Source organism: Lissotriton helveticus, chromosome 1_1 (assembly GCF_964261635.1).
Source record: "Lissotriton helveticus chromosome 1_1, aLisHel1.1, whole genome shotgun sequence".
NCBI classification, from domain to species: domain Eukaryota; kingdom Metazoa; phylum Chordata; class Amphibia; order Caudata; family Salamandridae; genus Lissotriton; species Lissotriton helveticus.
Genome location: NC_136057.1, coordinates 747196872 through 747216526, shown reverse-complemented (window position 1 = coordinate 747216526; position 19655 = coordinate 747196872). Strand labels below are relative to the sequence as shown.

Genomic DNA, 19655 nt, shown 5'->3' with positions numbered 1-19655 from the left:
CCCATGTGAGACACAGGTCACGTGACAAGCAGATTTTTAAATGATCCATGGGAGAGGAAAGTGCTGTAAAATGGCCCTCAATTATTTACAAGAAAGATTATAGAGAAAAATGTCTACAGTTAAAAGAAAATAAATCATCACATCTTCATAGGTTGGTACACTCTAATATAATAATCTTCGATTTTTAAATGTCAGTGAACTTTGTAAATTTCTTTGCTTACAAATTTGTCATGTGGTAGTTTACGTTCACTGTATTAGGAATTCAAAAACTACATTTAAAACAAAAAAGCTGAAACAGTTTATTGCGAGAAATGTTAAGCGAACATTTAATGTTGTGTGTAGAACGATTCGCTCGAATACAAATTTGATTAATTATTGATAGTTCAAGGTGTATTAACTAGTTTAACGAATTACTTACAGTTGTCCATGATCCAAACCGCCATTCAGTAAACTTTTTCCCTCGATTTGAAGGAGTGGCTGTTGTAAGCGCGTTCATAACTTCCTTGCAAGGTGCAATTTCACAGTCCTGTAAATATATACATAACGCAGATAAAGAGAACTTGAAAAATGGGTATAGAAAAACACAGGAAGAGTGGTAATCCGAAGCTAAACGAATGCTTTCAACCAAGTGTGACACAAAATGTATATTGTAGACCTTCTTTTCCCAGGCACTGGGCACGCCGGCTTGGATGCGTGCATGCAAATAAACTGACACCACACAGTTATTAGATCTGGGTGCCGACTGCCCCCGAGCGGGGGCGACCCTTCCTTTTATTCATGCACGCTCCACCCATCGGTCTGGGTGCGACACAACCGGCCTCTGCCGGGACAATCTGCTAGACCAGTCACTTATGACATCCCATCCCAACTCAGTCTCTTTTTCTTTTGCTGGGAGCCCAACGTCTCCCTACTTGGCATGCACAGTTCTTTAGGCGGGAGCTTGGTCTGGGGTTTTCTCTCAGTCTGTACCTGGGATGACCACCACGGGTAACGAGGCATAGTCAGCTAGGCTACCTGTGTTTGGGAGGTGTTTGAATAACAGGTAGACTTCCTCGCGTGCATAGTGGAGCAGGAGCGACCGCCTGACTGCCCCATCTGTTTCCCTGGTAGCTATAAAGTAATTTTCCAAACTTTGCAAAGTTGCTTACTGCACCTGCCTGCAAGGGGACATCTAATCCCCTTTAAAAGTGCGGGTGTGTTGCCACCTACATTGTAAAACAGAGCGGTTTCAAAGCAGACGCTCCGTTTTTCACCTGAATGTGCTGCCTTCAGAGCCGCATGAGTTCATGGCTGCCCTGGGGGCAGCACATTCACTATTATGCGGCGCATCTTCCTGGTTATCGCTGTGTGCACCTTTTGAAAGGGAGTCCTGACCCCCAAGTGCTGTTCCTGAAATCTTGGAACCCTTGGCTGCTTTGACTCCATCCCACAGGTCCTTCGACCATCACCAACAAGTATGCTATCAAAGCTGATGATCTCCAGGGCGTGAATCATGAACTTATGCTCGGAGTCTTCCCATCTTCTTCAACAACAACAACTGCATCTGGACCAAGTCCTCCTGCAACCCATCGCCATCGAATTCAACCTGCTGACTTTGACGCTGACAAAACCCATCAATGTCCAGCCAATGTCTAGAACTGCTTCTAAGAAAAGAATGTAACTATTTAACTGGGACAAACTCATTTTCTATATAAGACTGGAGATCAACTGCGTCAACCTTAACGTTTGACTTTGCCCTGTCAAGCAGAACAAGTTGCCCTTGGTTGTCGTTTTGTAATTTTTGGTCATATTTTTCATTACAAATGTTAAATTCATATTTCCAATTCTCCTTATTGGATTTTTGCCCTTTGGTGTCATTTCGTTCAGCTCATTAAAATATTCTCTACATATTTGGAGTGAGATTTTTATTGTGTTGCATTTTCAACTTTTTAACTGTTTTGTTACTTCTAAATGCCTTACACATTTTCTTGTTAAGCTTGTTTGCTCTGTGGCATAGCTACCAGGGGTTGAGCTCAGGTTGAAATGACTGAAATCTTTACTGGACCTACCAGGAATAGTGGCTTTATTACTAGTGGTGCAAAAACGTCCAGTCCAACTAATAATCCACTTTCTCACAGTCACCCAAGGCCAAAATGTCTGCTTGTGTGTGTTAAATTAAGGGGGAGTTCATGCTATTTTTAGTAATTGGGCCTTATGCCAGTTTAGGGCACAAGGTGCTGACATAGCTTTACACTTAATTTCTCAACATTTTAAGCAATTTCACAAAATTCATTCAAAATATAATATTATACAAATTACTCACACCCCTACCTAATACATTTGGATTGAATCTTGTCCACATTATACGAAATGCCTTATACTTCAGACACTGGTAATAGACATCAGATTCAAGGAAGTAAGGTTAAAGTATAATTCTCATAATTCATTTAACGCAGATGAGGGGTTGAGATTTCCAATTGCTGGTGACTGATAATATAGCAGCAATGGTAAAGAAATGAAAATTTGGACTATACCTTTGATTTGACATACAAGCATGACTAACATATCACACTTGGATGTAGGAAGATTTAGAATCTAGCAAGAAATGTAACATACAACCCATGAAACCGTTTAGTTTATCACACAAAGAAAGCACATGAAGTCTATACATATTGGCCATGACTTTCAGGAACCAGTTAGCCACCATTCCACTGCACCTACACATTTTATGGATAATGCACAAGTCTAATATTGTACACTAATGTAAGGTATAGTCTTTCAAGGCTGTGAGTCATCTGAAAAAATCAAAGCAAGCTATAGAAAGCTCTCTTGTGAACTCAATCCTTCTCCATGATGACTAACTTTCCAGAAATATCTGGAAGACATGAGTACGGAGGGAAATTGAGCACTGAAACAAGTGCAAAGTACTAGGGACTCTGAATCAGGAAAATGTAATATCATAAATTATCACATTTTATTAATATTATGCAACAAGGAGTCACAAATGTATAATTGCTTAAAGAAATCCTCATTTAGAATATTATTGAGGGTTCCATTTTAATAAATGAATTAGCATTAGGTAACATTTGGAAACACAACATTTTACCATGGCCCCCAGGCTCCATTGCAACAAAATAAATTTTGTGTCAAATGGCCAAACCATATAGCCAAGGAAATATTGTAATATCTATGACTATCATCTCAAACTTGAACTCATTCAGAAAACGTTGGCATGCTGTAGAGGGGAAAAAAGGTGAGAGTCTAAATGAATCCCAGAGACTATCGCCTGATTACGAGTTTGGCAGTGTGGGAGCAGGAGAGCCACTCGGCACTCCGCTCCCACACCGCCAAACCTGTGCACACACCGCCCACCAGATTATTATTTTTTTAGTTACTGGCAGGCGGTTAAAGTCAAAGGCAGAACCTGCATGCCATGAACTGGTGCAGTCTATGCCGGCATGAACTGGGGTGCATGCACACGGAGGGGCACAACATGTGCCCCCCTGCCTGCATCCCACGGCCCAGAGGCAACAGGAGGCACATTGTTTCTTTTCCACTACTATTTTCATGGAGGAGGGGCCACCATTAAAACCGTGGCGGAGAGAAACTTGTAATATGCTGGTCAACAGATATTCCGGTTTCAAGACTGCAATGCCACCACCAGCGATCCATTATCCCTGGCAGTTGTGGTGGTGCAAGGGAGGTCTGACTACCCCACTTTAAATGGGGCGGTCGGACCACCGGTGGCTAAACCACCATCGCTGTGCCACCATTAGTCTGGCGGTCATGCACTGCCAGACTCATAATCAGGCCTTTAGCAAATTTTGAGGATATTTAAAAGATGTTTTATTGAGTGAAATCATTCTTGCTTAGGGTCGGGATGTGCTAGAATGAAGACATTGTAATTCTATTTTTAGAGGTTGTATTTGTTTATGATGATGTTCCTGAGAAAACAGGAGAGCCAATTCTCAATAAGTCATTTTTGAGTCTCTGATTTTTCTTAAAAAGAGTAAAACACTTTTATTAAAAACTCACTACATAATACCATGCATTTAATTGCAAATATGTCCAATCATGTTTAGTGGCAACCTCAGGACAGTTCATATGCCCAGAAAGCCCTAAACCGAAATCACAATCCCCTCCATCTATACAAGATAAGATATCACAAAAAGGGATAACAATAGTAATAGGTTAGGCCTACTAGCTTTGTCACTACATTAGTTAAAGCAGAAAACATGTTATATTTCAGCACTGCAACACCATTGAACTTAATGGGGACAGTACCAACATTCAATACTATTCACAGTAATATAACACATTTCATTTGTCATCATTACAAGTGTCACTAAAGCATTGTATTGGAAATCATGTGTGCATGGTTTTTTTTTTCTACTTTTATTATGCACCTACTGCAGCTTTCATACCAATCACCAAGAATTCTTGCACTCCAGAGCCTACAAGCAAAGGTTCCAACTCAAGGAATGCCTAAATACATGGACAATCTCTCAAAGGATAAGGATTCCATATACTGGGCGACTTAGGGCAACTTTATAGGAACATTGTGGGGCATCTTCTAGGAAACTGCTGCACTTCCTACATCCCCACAAAACACTTTGGAACCACTGGAGCCTTAATGCCCTCACAGACCTGGCTACCTCTCTGTGCCAGAAGAACCTTCCTAAGTGCCAAGTGGGAGCTGGCACCTTCTTCTGCATTCCACCTGCTGGAGTCCAGCATGGGCAGAAATAGGCTGTCCAGTTGCACGCCCACCCCCCAGCATGAACACAGGACCGCCCAGCCTGGCTAGTATTTGGTATGGGGAATCCTATCTTCTGGGCCAATGCTGATTGCAGTGGGCCATGGTGGATGGGGTTACCAAGGACCAAAATGGTTCTATGGAGGTGGCCCTATGCGTGCCCCCTCCCTTCAAAAAAGTTATAATACAGCTAGCACCAACTTCTAGGGTCTTGCTACATTCTCTGCTCGGTCCCTGGGTGGACCAGACTTTATGCTTTGTTTTCTCTGGCCATTTAGGGACGATATTCACAGGAAAGGTAGTGTGCTGGTAGCAAGGAGTTCGATTCTTATAACTCCTGTTATTGAACTTGTCCATTGCTTGGACTTCTGAGGGTGTCTTCTGCTTGGGGGGCTGTCTTCCACAGCCCCTCCAGAGCCAGCAAGTTAATCACACTCAGTGCCGCACTCCCCAGGACCCACAACCTCCTGGCTACCTCAATGGCTCCTCTGTGTTAGAAGAGTCAAGTGCCATTCCACATAATTCCTAGAGGAGTCATCCAGGGCCTCCCTGCAAGTACATTTCCCCAATGTTACTCAGGGTGCATACGGTAGCCCGCATTACTGGCACTGGAAAGACCCATTCTAGATTGTGTTTTGCCAGTTAAAATTAAAGTCCTTCAGCCCATCTTCCAATAGGAACAGATAGCTTCTCTTTCTAGCTGGGCATTTATTCACCATCAATGCTCCCTGATCCAGTAAAAGTGTCTCTCCCTTGTGCAAGCATTTTGTAAGTGGGGGTGGAAAGTTCCAGAAACCAGGCACTCTTAGCCAATCCTATGGGGCCACATAATCACTCCATCCCTGTCCGAATCCTCCTGTGCAGCATTTTGGGACTTTTTAAGATGGTGACTAAAAGTGGTCTATGGAAAGACCTTCTCTGGGACCCTGAGCTCTGTAATGCCGAACACCTGGCTCTTGTCCGCAGAATGACGCTGGACCTCCAATCACTCCTAGGGTGGGGTCTGATCAGGGAATTAGAACAGTGAATCAAATGCCACGCTAGAAGGAAAGGGGTGTTGGGACAAAATACGAAATAGAGAGATTTGCGTCCCTTCAAGCGCAGCCACTGTCTTCTTAGAGTCGTACGTAGGTCTCACTTTAATCCTGAAGAGCCTTGAAGTGGTATGTGTATAATGTAGTGCTCAGTAAGCTGTACTGCAAATAAAAGAACAGAGCTTATTCAACAAATGCACGTCCAAGGCTTGGAACGAGCTTCCGTTTTTTCTGAGAAATGCTGGGGACCTTCTCTCCTTTAGAAAGGGTCTGAAACCTGGCTCTTTACTTATTGATCCCCCTTCGACTATCGCTTAAGCAGAACTCAGCACCAGGACACCTGAGGGTAATCGTGGGCTTATATAAATTTAATTAACATAACATAACAAATGAGTGGTCGTGAAATAGTCTCTCCACCTTTGACATGCTTACTACAGTTACTTACAAAATAATGAATCTATTGCTGCATAGACTTCCAATAATTAACTGTTACCATTGGAGTTGTGGCACTGCTGGCAGAAGCTATATCGTGTTTTCACACCACACACTAGGTACACCTTGCTCGTTCAACACTAGGTACAAGATGTGAAAGGGTGTGCTTTTGGATTCACAGACTACAGCACAATAAAAGATGGCACATAAGAATGTCATTGGATGCTAATACCAAGGCCTCGGAATGCACATTAAATAATAACCACTATGTCTCAATGTTCAAGAGTTGTCCTGTTTTCTGATTTTCAGCATCATAAAAACAAGTCTCTGGTTGATACATTTTTCATTTGGTACTTTAACCTTAACAAAGGTACATTAACCATGTTTTCTCCTTTTAGATGCAGCGTTGCAGGCATGGTGTTTGCTGTGTCACTGGATTTGTAGGGGAGAAGATATCCACAGCATTGGAGATTCGCAGGAGAGCAGCATGGCGTTGCAGGGATGGAGTTCGCTGCGTTGCTGGATTTGCAGGGGAAAAGATGCCCGCAGTGATGGAGATTTGCACAAGAGAAATTCAGGTGGATAGGATCACTGAAGAGGATCTGTCCTCTTTAACCAGGTATTAAACCAAGCTCTGCCTCATGGTTCCCAAATCCTGATGAGCCAGCTCAAATATTCCCAGTCATGTGCCTATGAGTCAGCCAAAATATCCCCATAGTTATATGCCTATGGGTCAGTCCAGATATCACCATAGTCAGGATGACTGACCTGAAGGCCCTGGGGGATAATACTGTTTGTACTTTGGTGTTTCATGACTCGGTGGCCTAGGGTCGCGGGGGATAATTACCATGCCAAGAACGTTGTCAAGCCTATGCGCCATTGAGTCCCATGAACAGCCAGGGAGGCACTGAGACGTGTGCTTGATCCTGCAAGCCCCCCCACACACACACAAGGTACAGGAGGAATGAGAACACTAGAAGGTGAAGGTCATAACAATCTTCGCCCCCAACTGACTCAGCTGCTTAATTCCTTTCCACTAAAACTTAGAAGGGAAAGACAATTGGTATGTTTGGCTACTGAGGCCTAGCCATCCTCCTTCGTTTCTGTGGGCTTGAGCATTCCCAAGCCAGGTGCAGTGTGAGGAGTTAATTAACACATGCAGATTTACTGTGAGTGAGACTCAGGGGGTGAGAATCATTCATAGAAAAGTAGAAAATCCCCAGGAACTAAATGGGTGGAACCTCCTTTGCTAAAAGGAGAAATTAATTTAGATTTTGAAAAATATGTTGTTTTCATGTCTAGAATCTATGCTTCATAAGGCAATGTTTGAGCAATAAGGATATTGAAAGTTTTGGTTTGAAGCGCAAGCGGATATTTCATACGTATCTGGATCCTTTTACCTGTAGTCAATGGCATTTTTGGTGTACACCAGTATAGTGTATCTGGGTAAGGACAACTTATTTTTTAGTAGAGCCAGATGGTCAATGATTTCTCATGATTTGTGGTGGAATGAATTGTCATGTCATTTGTTTTAGAGTCAGCCAGAACATTGTAAATGGATTTATATATAATGTTTTTCATTACCACTTCACAGAATTGCAGCTTTCCTTTGAACCACGAATGGTGCTGGCGTGAACATATAGTATATGTAGTACAAAACAAAATTGGCTGTTAATTTGCATTATGCTTATAAGGGAGATAGCAAAGTGCGGGGAGCGCCCTATCCTGAATGTTGTGCAGGATGAATGAAAATTCAGATTGTGAAGTGAGTTGATGTCATGGAATTTATTTAGAAGATTTCTTTTGAGGGTGAACTCACAAATGGAGGTATTTGATGAGACACTATGGCAGCTGTCAATTTTTGAAAGGTTTTATGATTGACTGCTGAGACATCTGATGCATTAAGTGTGGGATGGGGAGGATTTTAATGGCCTCCCTTAGAGATATTGATGGTGGTGGAGAGCTTCCTGTTGCCTCCTTATTGGTGATCTTTTTAGACTGGAGGTGTGTGAAAACGTTTAAGCAGACTTCTAAGGAACAATGCAGTCAGGTGTATGGAAATCAAACATCAATTTTATAAAGCAACTGCTTTGATTAGTTGCAAAGTATGACTTCTCCTTCCAATGAACAAATACACAAGCAAGATAACGCACTTTTTTTTTAGATTGCTTCCATGACTTTACCTTCATGTTCATCAGAGCAACAGTCAACCACATTAACTTCTGGAAACATTTAAAACATAGCCTCTTCAGTCAAGCTTTGGCTAAAAACACTTACATGACCCAGCCTTCATTTAGTTGGCTTCTGATGTCCTATATCTGTAATCTTAATGAATGAGGTGAATTGTTTTTTTATAATTAAAACACATATTATATTTTTTCCTGCTAATGCAAAAATGTGTCTGTTGGTATTACATTGTTTACAAGGAAATTCTTATAGTGAGCAGCATTTTCACTTACCTGGTTATCTCTTGGACGGGAAGCAGCATTACACTCTCTGTCATCCACATGAGAACCGTATGTCCCTGTGATACATTTTACAGCACGCATTTCATATCCACGTCCACAGGTTACAGAACACTGACAAAGTAAATAAACAGACCTGTTCACTCTTTAGGGGTGGGCTTTTGGATATATTTAACACACCTTTAAAAAGTTAAATAAATACTTTAAATGTTAGCAAGAGACTTTGCTATATACAGTTTAATGAAGCCGAACACAGTTTAGCCAAACAGTGCTCACTTAATAAGAGCCACTATATTATCAAAATTTCTATCAGGTGTTTCCTTTTCACCTACTTTTCCAATATCAGGGAACAATAGAACATATAATTATGACCTGTCCTTGGCAGCCATCCTGTCAGCCACATTCGGTTTCTTTATTTAGTATTGTTTATTGTCATTTTTGTCCGCTACACCATCCCCCTTTCCTGCCACCTGCCACCTGCATCCCGCCTTCCCAGCACCCCTCCCTTTACCTACTTAATGGAGACCACAGCAAAGTTGCAAAACTGGCATGCCAAAGGCAAGCCTGTCTGCACCCAGTGCCAGGAACCCTGGCCCTCCTGGCACCCACAGGTACTCCATGGCAAATCTCTGAAGCCTGGAAACCAGACGTCGCAAACAACTGCTGCCTCGCATCTCCTGGTCCCACAGCATGAGCCTTCACCTGCCACCGCTGGCTCTTTACCTGCAATGTCGGGCACCCCACCCTCATAGAAACCAGCACCACTCACACTGATCAAGACCACCCCGAAACCACTCCGATGCCTCCTGATCAATACCTGATTGCTCTTCAAACAAGCCACTGAAGTGTGGGACAACATCTCCACCCTCACCCCGCACGTAACCTTCATCACAGAGACCTGGCTCAACCCCCTCCCCTGCCCCCAACATAGCCACAGCAACGCCCAATGACTACAAGATGACACACTAGAACAGCACCAACAAACACAGAGGGGGCATCGCCATCAACCACAAAGAATCAATCTGCTGCACCACCACCAAAGACGACACCACGCCGATCATAGAACACCTTAATTTCCAACTCCATACCAATGACACAACAACCATCAAAGGCACCCTCACCTACAGACCCCCAGGATCATGCACTGGCCTCTGCGATGCCATCACAGACTTCATCGCCAAACTTGCTTTTGAATCCAAGCACTACATCTTCCTTAGAGACCTCAACTTCTACCTGGACGAACCCACAGACACTAACCCTGCCAACCTCTTGGAACGAATAAACAACACCGGCCTCGCCCAGTTGGTTACAGGCCTCACATACAGAGGAGACACACTGGACCCTATGTCCAGTGTGGTCCAGTTGGTTACAGGCCTCACATACAGAGGAGACACACTGGACATAGGGTCCAGTGTGTCTCCTCTGTATGTGAGGCCTGTAACCAACTGGGCGAGGCCGGTGTTGTTTATTCGTTCCAAGAGGTTGGCAGGGTTAAGTGTGCCACAGAATTCACATAGACCGACCACTCCATCATCAACTTCACCATCACAGGATCACCTTGCACCACCTCCAACCCTCCCAGCACCTCCTTCTGCAGTTGGAGCAAAGTGACACAAACCCAATACTCCGCCAGGAAGAAGGACTGTTGTGCTGTTACAAGGAGTGAGACTATACTAGACTGATGCTCTGTAGTACCTGCTGCTGTGCTGACCTACTTCCATATTGACTGGGTGAGAAGGACTGGACTTGAATCTCTTGAACTCACAACCCAAAGGGACACCAAGGGCAAGTTGGTTGGCATCCTGATCTGAAGCCTCAGAGACATAACAGGCTTCCAACAAACTTGCTTCTACACATGGACCTGCCATCTGTGAGTCCACCAAAGCCAAGTGGTGCAACCCCAGTCCTGGACCCTTGGTAGTGGGCTTAAGGGTCTTTGCCAGCCTCTGTGAATCCAGCGCAGCCGATGTATCTCCTCTGCTGTGTGGTGCCACCCAGAGCAGAACTGAGCATCTGCGCTGCTTTGTGGATGGGACCCGTCACTAAGACTTGCATTGCTGTCACAGTCCGCATCACCTTCGGAACCGCCACTGCGTGATTTATCCTTAGTGCAGGCCCTTGCATCTCTAATCGATGGCAGCCTCAAGGACGAACTCAATATCACAGCTATTCCGAACCAACGCATCGTCCCGACTGCACACTGTATCCTTGATGGCGGGTTTGCATTGCAATCTCCGTCTATGGGATCCTGGATGCCGATGCAACAGGACTTCATTCCGCAGCTTCGGCGCACCATGGAACTGACACATCCCCTCAGCTGCACAACGCATCTTCAACACTGATCCACGCATCGAATCGCAATCCAGATTTTAAGGTTCTTTGCACTAAGAGCCTAACTTGGACCCTGTAGCCGTCCTAAGCTTCATGTGCCTTAACTTGTGACTTTGTCATAGTCTGGCGTGTCCAGATATCCACAGTGGACACTTTGCGATTTTTGGCGCTATTTGGACCTAAAACATCAACATTTATTATCTCTAGTTCCACTAATGGGATTTTTGTCATTTTGATCATGTTTTATTTATTACATTAAGCTCTATTTTTCTACCTTTGTGCATGATCCTTTTTGTGTGGTGTTTTTCATTGTTTTACTGTTTAAAGTGCTGCACTAATCCTTTCCAACCATGGCCTGACACATTGACCCTCCGCTGGGGAGTGGACAGGAAGCCGTTACATGGATGCTGGTGCCTCAGCGAGAATCCAAAAGGCGCTCACAAGATACTTGCAAAAAAACCAACACAAGGGATATCAATAAATGGGTTGTCTGGGATGCACTAAAGCGGTCATTGGGGGCCATTTCATCCAGGAGGCAGCCAGATTTAAGTGAGCACACAGCCTTACTAGATCCTAACTGACCACAGTAAACATCAGAAACACTACCACTCCAATAAGCTCTGTCTCAAAGTTCTGGCAGCGTGGTGCCAATTCTGAATGCTAGAGCTTGATAAGGCCCAGTACATTCTGGCACGAGCACTATTCCACGAAGGGGTCAATAAACCACGCACCTTAGTGGTTCATAAACAGCAGGCCTTCAAGACACATAGGTGAAGTCAGGGTGGGCATTGTGACCCAAACCACGATGGAGGGAAAGCTCTCAGCTTTCTGATCCGTCTACCTATTACTCTACATTGCCACATAGCTCAACACCTTCCACATTTAGATATTTCTGACCGTGGTCACCCTCTCCAAGCTTTCTGTATCCGCAACCCAGGAGCTCCCATAGTGGAGGCTGACATTCTCACAGTTATAGGCCAAATCAAGGTCTCTTAAGCCCTCAGACCAGATGGCTTCACACCACTTTTCTATAAGCATTTTGCTCTCCATCTCCTCCTGATCCTCACAACCCTCTTGAACTCTTTCACTGCAGACAAAGGGACATCTGTCTACATGACAGAGGCTTGCATAGTGCTCCTAGGCAAATTGCTAAAAGACCCAACACTCTGCAGCTCCTACTGCCCGATAGCCTTCCTGAACATAGACCTAAAACTCTTTGTAAAAGTTCTAGCTAATCATCTCAATGCTCTGCTGCCTGATTTGAGCCATACAGATCTGGGTTGTTTGTCTCTGGCCGCAATACTAGCAAAAAGACCAAACTTGTGCTTCACCTCATCGATGTGACCAGGAAAAAGGGGAATGGAGTATGCTATTTGTGGTGCTTTATGTCTTTGGTTTTGATGAAAAAATTAGAGGGCTTAGCCTTACCTCCTTCATTTCCACTCTCACTCCTGTCCTAGACAACCTACACTTTATCCTGGGACTGGAGACATGGGCCTTCCATATGTGGCGAGAAAAAGGCTGTTCTGCCTCCGAGACTATTTCATGGGAGACCAGACTAGAACTTCTGAGGAAGTCAAACTTGACTAAAGGATCCCGAAAACAGATCGACTGTGTTATGTTCAGCTCGAACACTGGATCTCCCACCCCAGGTTAAAATAGGGTTACCAAGGCTGCTTACCCCCTTTGAACGCTATCTCCAATGTTTTACCTTCCTAAGCACCTGATCTCCAATATCTATAGCCATCTCAACATTGCCACCCAAAACACTATACCAATTACACCAGGAAAGGGATCTTCATCTTACTCTAGACACCAAACAACAACAGGAGATATTACTTCGCCAGACACATGCAAGAAAGGGAAAATATTTATGAAATATTATATCACTGGCATCTTGCATTCCACTGCCTGCCCACCATCAATAGAGCCCACCCAGCGACATATGGGTGGGTGTGTGGCGACACCAGCACCCTCTTACACATCCTATGGTCCTGCCCTTGCCTTTAAATTATTTCTGGTCTATGGCCGTGTGATAGCTGGTCATTTAAGGTGGGCAATACACTTGAATTTTTTTTATGTGACTATGCTGGGTGGTGCAGTAATTTATTCCTAGTTGCCCCCTTTTTTCTTTCTGTGCTGCCGCTGGTAATGGTTTTTTGGGATGTTATATTTCTAGTAACCTCCCAGATCCAGGACAGAAAGTTCAGCAAACTTCCTGAATACACTCTACTAGGAAGAACCACTGAGGGATTTTACCCCCCTCCACTCCACTGCAAGGAAGCGCATTTCTCACCTCTTCCTTGGCCACAAAGCAGACAATTATTTCTCTCTGGGGAAGCCCACCACTCCTACATACGAGCACTGCCTTAATTAAATTGTCCCTTTTTCACAAACTCTGGCACACAGTTCTCCTATGTCTGAACATAAATTTCTGGAGCAGGACGTGCCCTCAGAGACTTTGTGCCTTGGGCCTATTAGACACAATTACCATGCTATGGCGTGGCCCTCCTGACAGATGATGTTGTGTAGGTTGTAACATTCCAATGTCCATGCAATGGGTGTTGGTATGGAATGGAGGGTTGGGGGATTGTTACCCACCACATTGATCTGTTGTTACTGCAAACATTGTTTGTATGCCTTTAAATGATAAAGTTCAATAAAAATCATTAAAACATAAAACTATCATAATATATTTCCGTAAATCATATGTACGTATTTATTCCAGTTAAATATAATCTCCTTGACCACGAGTCAGAAACTGTAAATGGCAGATGTATGAATCCTAATCTAGACTCCTAATACTTTCCTCATGGAATCCCCAGTAAAACCTGCAAACACGCACCTAGTAGCCAAATTCTACTATAAGCAGAGATTCATATGCAGCAAAACTGTTTACATAGTATGTAATTCAAGCACCACCCGCAAAGTACTTTGTTCTGTTCTGATTCTCAAATAATTACATTAATCCAGTTTGTGATAGTCTTCTAAACCCAGACACATTGCTGCTGTTGTACTTACAGATCCCCAAGGTCCAACTTGCCAGGATGCACACTCTTGAAGTTCACATGATTTCACTGGCTCTGGTTTGTTGTTGGGATCACAATAGTCGTCTCTCATTGGTTCATCATTCAATTGGCAAGAGACTTGACGATGTCTGTTGCCCTTACCACAGGTAACAAGGCACTACAACAGGAGAGACAAAACAAAGGTAAACAATATAAATTGAATACGAAATACACCAAAGTATTGTGAAGTGCACACTAGGGACTCGCAAATTTGAGTGTTCCAATCCTTCACTCCAGCATCAACTGTATGTAGCATTGGTCATGTTCAATTCCTCAGCGTTATAGAATGTGGTCTTTACAATTCTTCAACCATTTTTGTGCTCCTTTCTCATACAAATAATCCAAATCCCACATTATTCTTGAGCACACAGTGATATGATCAATAGACTCGGATGAAATTTTGTTTACACCAATGTAATCATTTGTAATTGTATTAATAGTAAATATTTACTATTATTATTACACAAAAATGTCCAAAAGTATGCCAAGTCACCTAATACAGATCATGTTTGTATAAAAATCATATCGCAAGAGCATCGGAAGAAAGCAAACTAACCAAATGTGTGCTGCTGTAGTTTTTCAAACATTATTTTGCATTATGTTTTTGCCATGAAATGCGTTTTCTTCCAAAGCATACATGAGGATACATTACGCATTAAAAAATAGCTCAAAATGCCAGACCTACATTTTTTATGCAATATCGCGTAATTTTGTGTAAGTGTTGGGGTATTTAACATAATTTCAGCAAAGGAAATTACAGAAGTTTCACCCAGGTCCAGTCATCAATGATACCCTTTGCGACACAATCGACAATGTCATGTGTGAGTCATGAGAAACGGTGCATCTCAGGACAGGCAACTGACCAGGTTATAGTTTGAGTAGCTCACTATCACTGTTTTTAATTAAAGTTTTACTTTGTAATTACAGCATGACTTGAACAGTAACTTTTAACAGTTTTTTTAGGATTTGTAAACAAATATTAATAACATATTAGCAAAGTTAACCATCTATCCCATCCCCTTGTTTGCAACTGTTCATTACCTTTGGGCAAGTTCAGCAACCCTGGGTGTTCGGGCTGATTTTACCAGCTTCTTTCGCTCCCAAATCAGCTGTAAACGGCCTTCAGTCATGGGCAGTGGGCTCCAGTAGGAAGCACTGGCTGGATCCAAAGCCCTTGTCGGAATACGGTGTCATGTCACAACATCTGAACTAAACAAGATGATCTAGTACAAGTGCACCAATGACAAATAAGGATGTCAGAAAGTCCTTTCTCGAGCTAGCCACTAACAATAACAAACGTCAGAGTCCTACTCGGTCGCTAGAAATAGCCCTCACTTCAAAGAATGCAGAACACCATATGATGATGGTAGTGGGCACTGCCAAGCAATGCACAGAAAGCTACGAACGACGACACTAAGGAGGGGATGGACGGAGCACCAAACAGCAATAAAGGACCTCTTAGGGGGTGTAGCGGCAGGGGAAGAACAGGCCAAGGAAAAGGAAAGATCCTGCTAAAAAGAGAGTGAGTCGAAGAAACTAACCATAACTCGTGCCCGCTTAGGCACTGTTTATGACCTTACTTGTGACATCACTGATGACATGTTAAATGGCATCATTGATGACATCACTGATGGTCTCTCAAATGACATCATTAATGACATCATTGATTACAACATTCAAAGGTACCAATACTCTGCCTTCATCTATGTGCAGCAGGGAATAGCCAAAGGACCAGGTTCTTTGCCCAGCCCTCTGTAAGTGACCAGTTTGCACTATACATGCCCTTTGTCTGTGAATAGTGGTGGTTGGCCACAGAGCCTAGCCTTAGGCTAGGGCTTATGGTCAATACGCTACAGGCAAATAGCTCTTAAAAGTCTCCAGCTTGGTGTTATGGGGTCTGAGCCCAATGTTCCATCAGTGGCCAGCCCCTACTGCCCATGGCCTTCAGCTAAGTAGATATGCTGCCACTCTTCAGTGTCTTCAACTCAGTATTTCAAAAACTGCACTGTTCTTGCAGGTCTTTGACATGACACTCCAGTGGTGTGGCACCAGTCTCTAGGATTGGCAACAACAACTCTGTAGAACTTGTTCTGTCCGGTATTTGGAGTGATTGGTTCTAATGAGTCAAGCATCAATTTTATTCATAAGGCCTACTTGTGTTCCTAGCAGCACTTAAATAATTCAATTCAATCTGTTCTGTGTCCAGTTTCAAGTCTGTTTGTCCTGAGATGCCAGATTATATAGGAACACACCATCCTTCCCACTATGCAATACCTTCAGCCGCGCACAGAGGGAGCTGATCACAGCACCTGACATACGGCAAAGACCTTGCACCCAACATTCCTTGGGTGGCTAATCCCCACTGCACCTTTGACTGCATGCAGAAGTGGTTGGCTGCAGAGTCTGGTGTTCAGCCAGCACCAGCACTGAAATGTTCATGAGTGACAACCCCCAGTGCATATGGCCTTCACCCCTGCTCCACAGTGATTCGTAGTAGTGCCTTAGGCCAGGCCCTGTTCCCAATTCTTTGACTGCAGCCAAGCCTGAATACATATGGTGTTTGTCTGTGAGCAGCATGGGTTGGTCTCTGACAGTCAACACTTGCTGCATATGGCCATTGACCCCTTTATTCTATTTTGTAAATCTTTTTACATTCACAGTTGTTAGACCTGGCATCCTTGGTGTGGTTTCCCCTGTCTTTTTGCCTCTACCTCCTGTATTTTTTATGTTATGCTGGACTGAAAGTGCAAGTGCTCCCTGAGTAAATTGTGATTCTGATTGGTTCTCCATGATTGGCATATTTGATTTACTAGTAACTCCCTAGTAAAGAGCACTATGTGTGCCCAGCACCTGTAAATGAAATGCTAATAGTGGGTCTGCAGCACTGGTGCTGTCACCCACATAAGTAGCCCTGTAAACCTGTCTCAGGCCTGCCATTGCAGTGTCTGTGAGTGCAGGTTTCAACTGCCTTGTTTACCTGCAGCATCCCTGAACTCCACTGTTGGGAGTTCTGGCCTGCCAAGGGGTGCCCATTTCAGTTCTGGGCCCTTGGAAGTGGTTCCTGCTGCGAAAAGCTACATGAGGCTTGAAAATTAATGCAGACCAGAACTGTCTTGGATTTCGAGGCATCACTTCCCCTTACAGTCCGGATTCAATGCAACACTTCTCCTGTGCGCAGCAGAACTGACTCATCACCTCTTCTGGGACTGAGGAATCGACGCATTGCTGTGTTTTCCAACACTTCCCTCCTCTACGGATGTTTTTCCTTGTGCATTTTGACGCATCTACGACACTTCGTGTAAAAACACCACATCCATAGAGTTCTATGGACAGAATTGCTGGAAAAATTTAAAAATTCATATTTTTTTTTTTTTTTTGAAAAACTTTATTGACAATTTGGTGCAGAAGTTATTTTCAACATGTTCATTGCTTGTATCCGTTACATATTGTGTTATGATGGCTGCGTAGACGGCAAGTGACAGGATAGAGCGGCGTACAAGGTTACCATACACAATGTATAAAAAAGAATGAGGTACATAGAATGTCCTTCTAACAGCATATAGGCCAACATTCCACAGTCTGTTCCAGTTCGTATTTTGCCCACCTATTATATACTGCAGTTAGTGTTCAGTGACTTCTGCGTACGGAAGTAAAATGATCTCTACAAATAAAAAAAGGGAACGTAACTAATGTCATCACCACTATATACAATTGTGCTCTGTCATAAAATGGTGTCCTCCACTGCATAAAGCTCACACACCGGTTCATAGTTTACAGTCGCTGCTCCCTCCACCCCCACACAAATCAGAGATCTTCACAGCATTCCGCCCCTCTAATCGCCCTCTTCCTCTGACTCCAGCTCTTCATCCTCCGGCAGCGGGTCACATGGCTCCCCCCTATATTTATTCCAAGGTGTCCATACTTTGTTCCATTTACGCGGACAAGCCCGCAACATATAAACCGCCCGTTCCTTCACCATGAGGAGGTCCATATTTCTGACCCAGCCCGACACGGTCGGTAAGTCCGGAGCACCCCATTTTTGTGCTATGTCCCTTTTTGCCACTGTCATAGCCAATGTGGCCCATAACTGTTCATACTTGTTCAAATCAGTAGGATCCCAAATGTTTAACAGACATTTGCGGGGCTCAGGCAGGAGCGATATTTCAAGGGCCTGTACGCATAATTTGTTTCCATACCTCTTGAAGCAATGGGCAGTCCCATAGTGTATGAAGCAGGGACCCCTCCTCCCCGCAGCCCCTGAGACAGAAGGGGTGTGGTGTCTTCTGTATCCTGTGCAAAAGTGTTCTGGTATAGTAGGTGCGGTGTAGGATCTTGAGTTGTACCAGCCTAAACCTAGCTGAGATGCCCACCTCCCTCGGCGAGGCCAACGCCTCGTTCCATTCCGAGTCGTCCATATCCCCGAGTTCCTCGGCCCATCGCTCTCGGAGCTTCTGTGTGGGATCCGGCAGGTTATTAACTAGTTTTTTGTATGTAAGGGAGGTTGCCTTCTGTTCCATGAAGTCAGTTAGCAACCTGTCCTCCAGTGGGGAGGATTCCGGGAGTACTGTGTCGGGAGGGATTGCGTGCAGTAGGGCGTGCCGGATTTGCACATACCTGTAGGTTTCAGTGGGCCCCATATCATACTGTTGCCGCAGGTGTGTGAATGCGACCACTGAGCCCTTATCCCAAAGGTCACCTACAACCGAAATTCCTATTTGGTCCCATTGTGCGAAACCCTTACTGGCTCTTAAGTTCCCTAGCGATTTCGTGTCCCACAATGGCGTCATATTCGTAATTTTCCCCTGCCATCTGAGTCGGGACTGCGCTGCATGCCACAGGGACACCGTGTGCAGTGTCGGACCGATCAGTTTACGGGCCCTTGCGCGATTGTAGAGTACCGCGAGCATGCCGTCCGTTCCCAATTGTGACCAGTCCGCTTGGTATGCGGGGTCCCCCCGCGGGACGTGGATCCACTGGTTTATTATCTTAAGCTGGGAGGCCCAGTAATACAATTGAAGGTTGGGTAATGCAATCCCTCCCTCGTACCAGCTTTTAACTAATTTATCGCGAGCTATACGAGCTGGGCCATTGTTCCATAGCAGCGCAGACACAAGTGCAGCGATCTGTCTGAAGTAGCGTGGGTCCACCATATAGGGAGTATTCTCCAACACGTAAAGAAATCTAGGAAGAGCCATCATTTTGTATAGTGCTGCTCTCCCAAGGAGGGTTAATGGCAGGGTGGCCCAGTATTTGACGTCTGCACGGAGACGTGCCAGAGGCGGTACCAGATTTGCGTTATAGAAGTCTGTCGCATTAGTGGTGATAATAATGCCCAGGTACTTAAATGAGCCTGACGCCAATTGTAGGGGGCAGTCATCTCGCAGTGTTGGTTCCGGGCCCTTGAGTACGAAGATGATAGATTTGGACCAGTTAAGGGTGTAGCCAGATGCCTTCCCATGCTCGTTGCATAGGGTCAGCAGGGCAGGGATACCGTCGTTGGGATCGGTCATATAGATCAACATGTCATCTGCATACAGTGACACTTTGTCTTCCCACCCGTCCTCCCACGTGAGTCCCCGAAACAGTGGTG

The 19655-nt window shown here is 44.4% G+C and overlaps 1 protein-coding gene across 1 annotated transcript in view; it reads right to left on the bottom strand.

Moving 5' to 3' along the window:
- The window catches only part of ADAMTS20 (ADAM metallopeptidase with thrombospondin type 1 motif 20), a 1463844-nt gene that overhangs the window by 591035 nt on the left and 853154 nt on the right, over window positions 1-19655 (bottom strand). Inside the window, exons 22-24 of the mRNA XM_078648053.1 lie at window positions 14019-14183; window positions 8661-8780; window positions 419-526 (exon numbers count right to left, since the gene is read on the bottom strand). Coding sequence (XP_078504179.1) covers window positions 419-526; window positions 8661-8780; window positions 14019-14183 — 393 coding nt within the window. The remainder of the gene's footprint in view (window positions 1-418; window positions 527-8660; window positions 8781-14018; window positions 14184-19655) is intronic.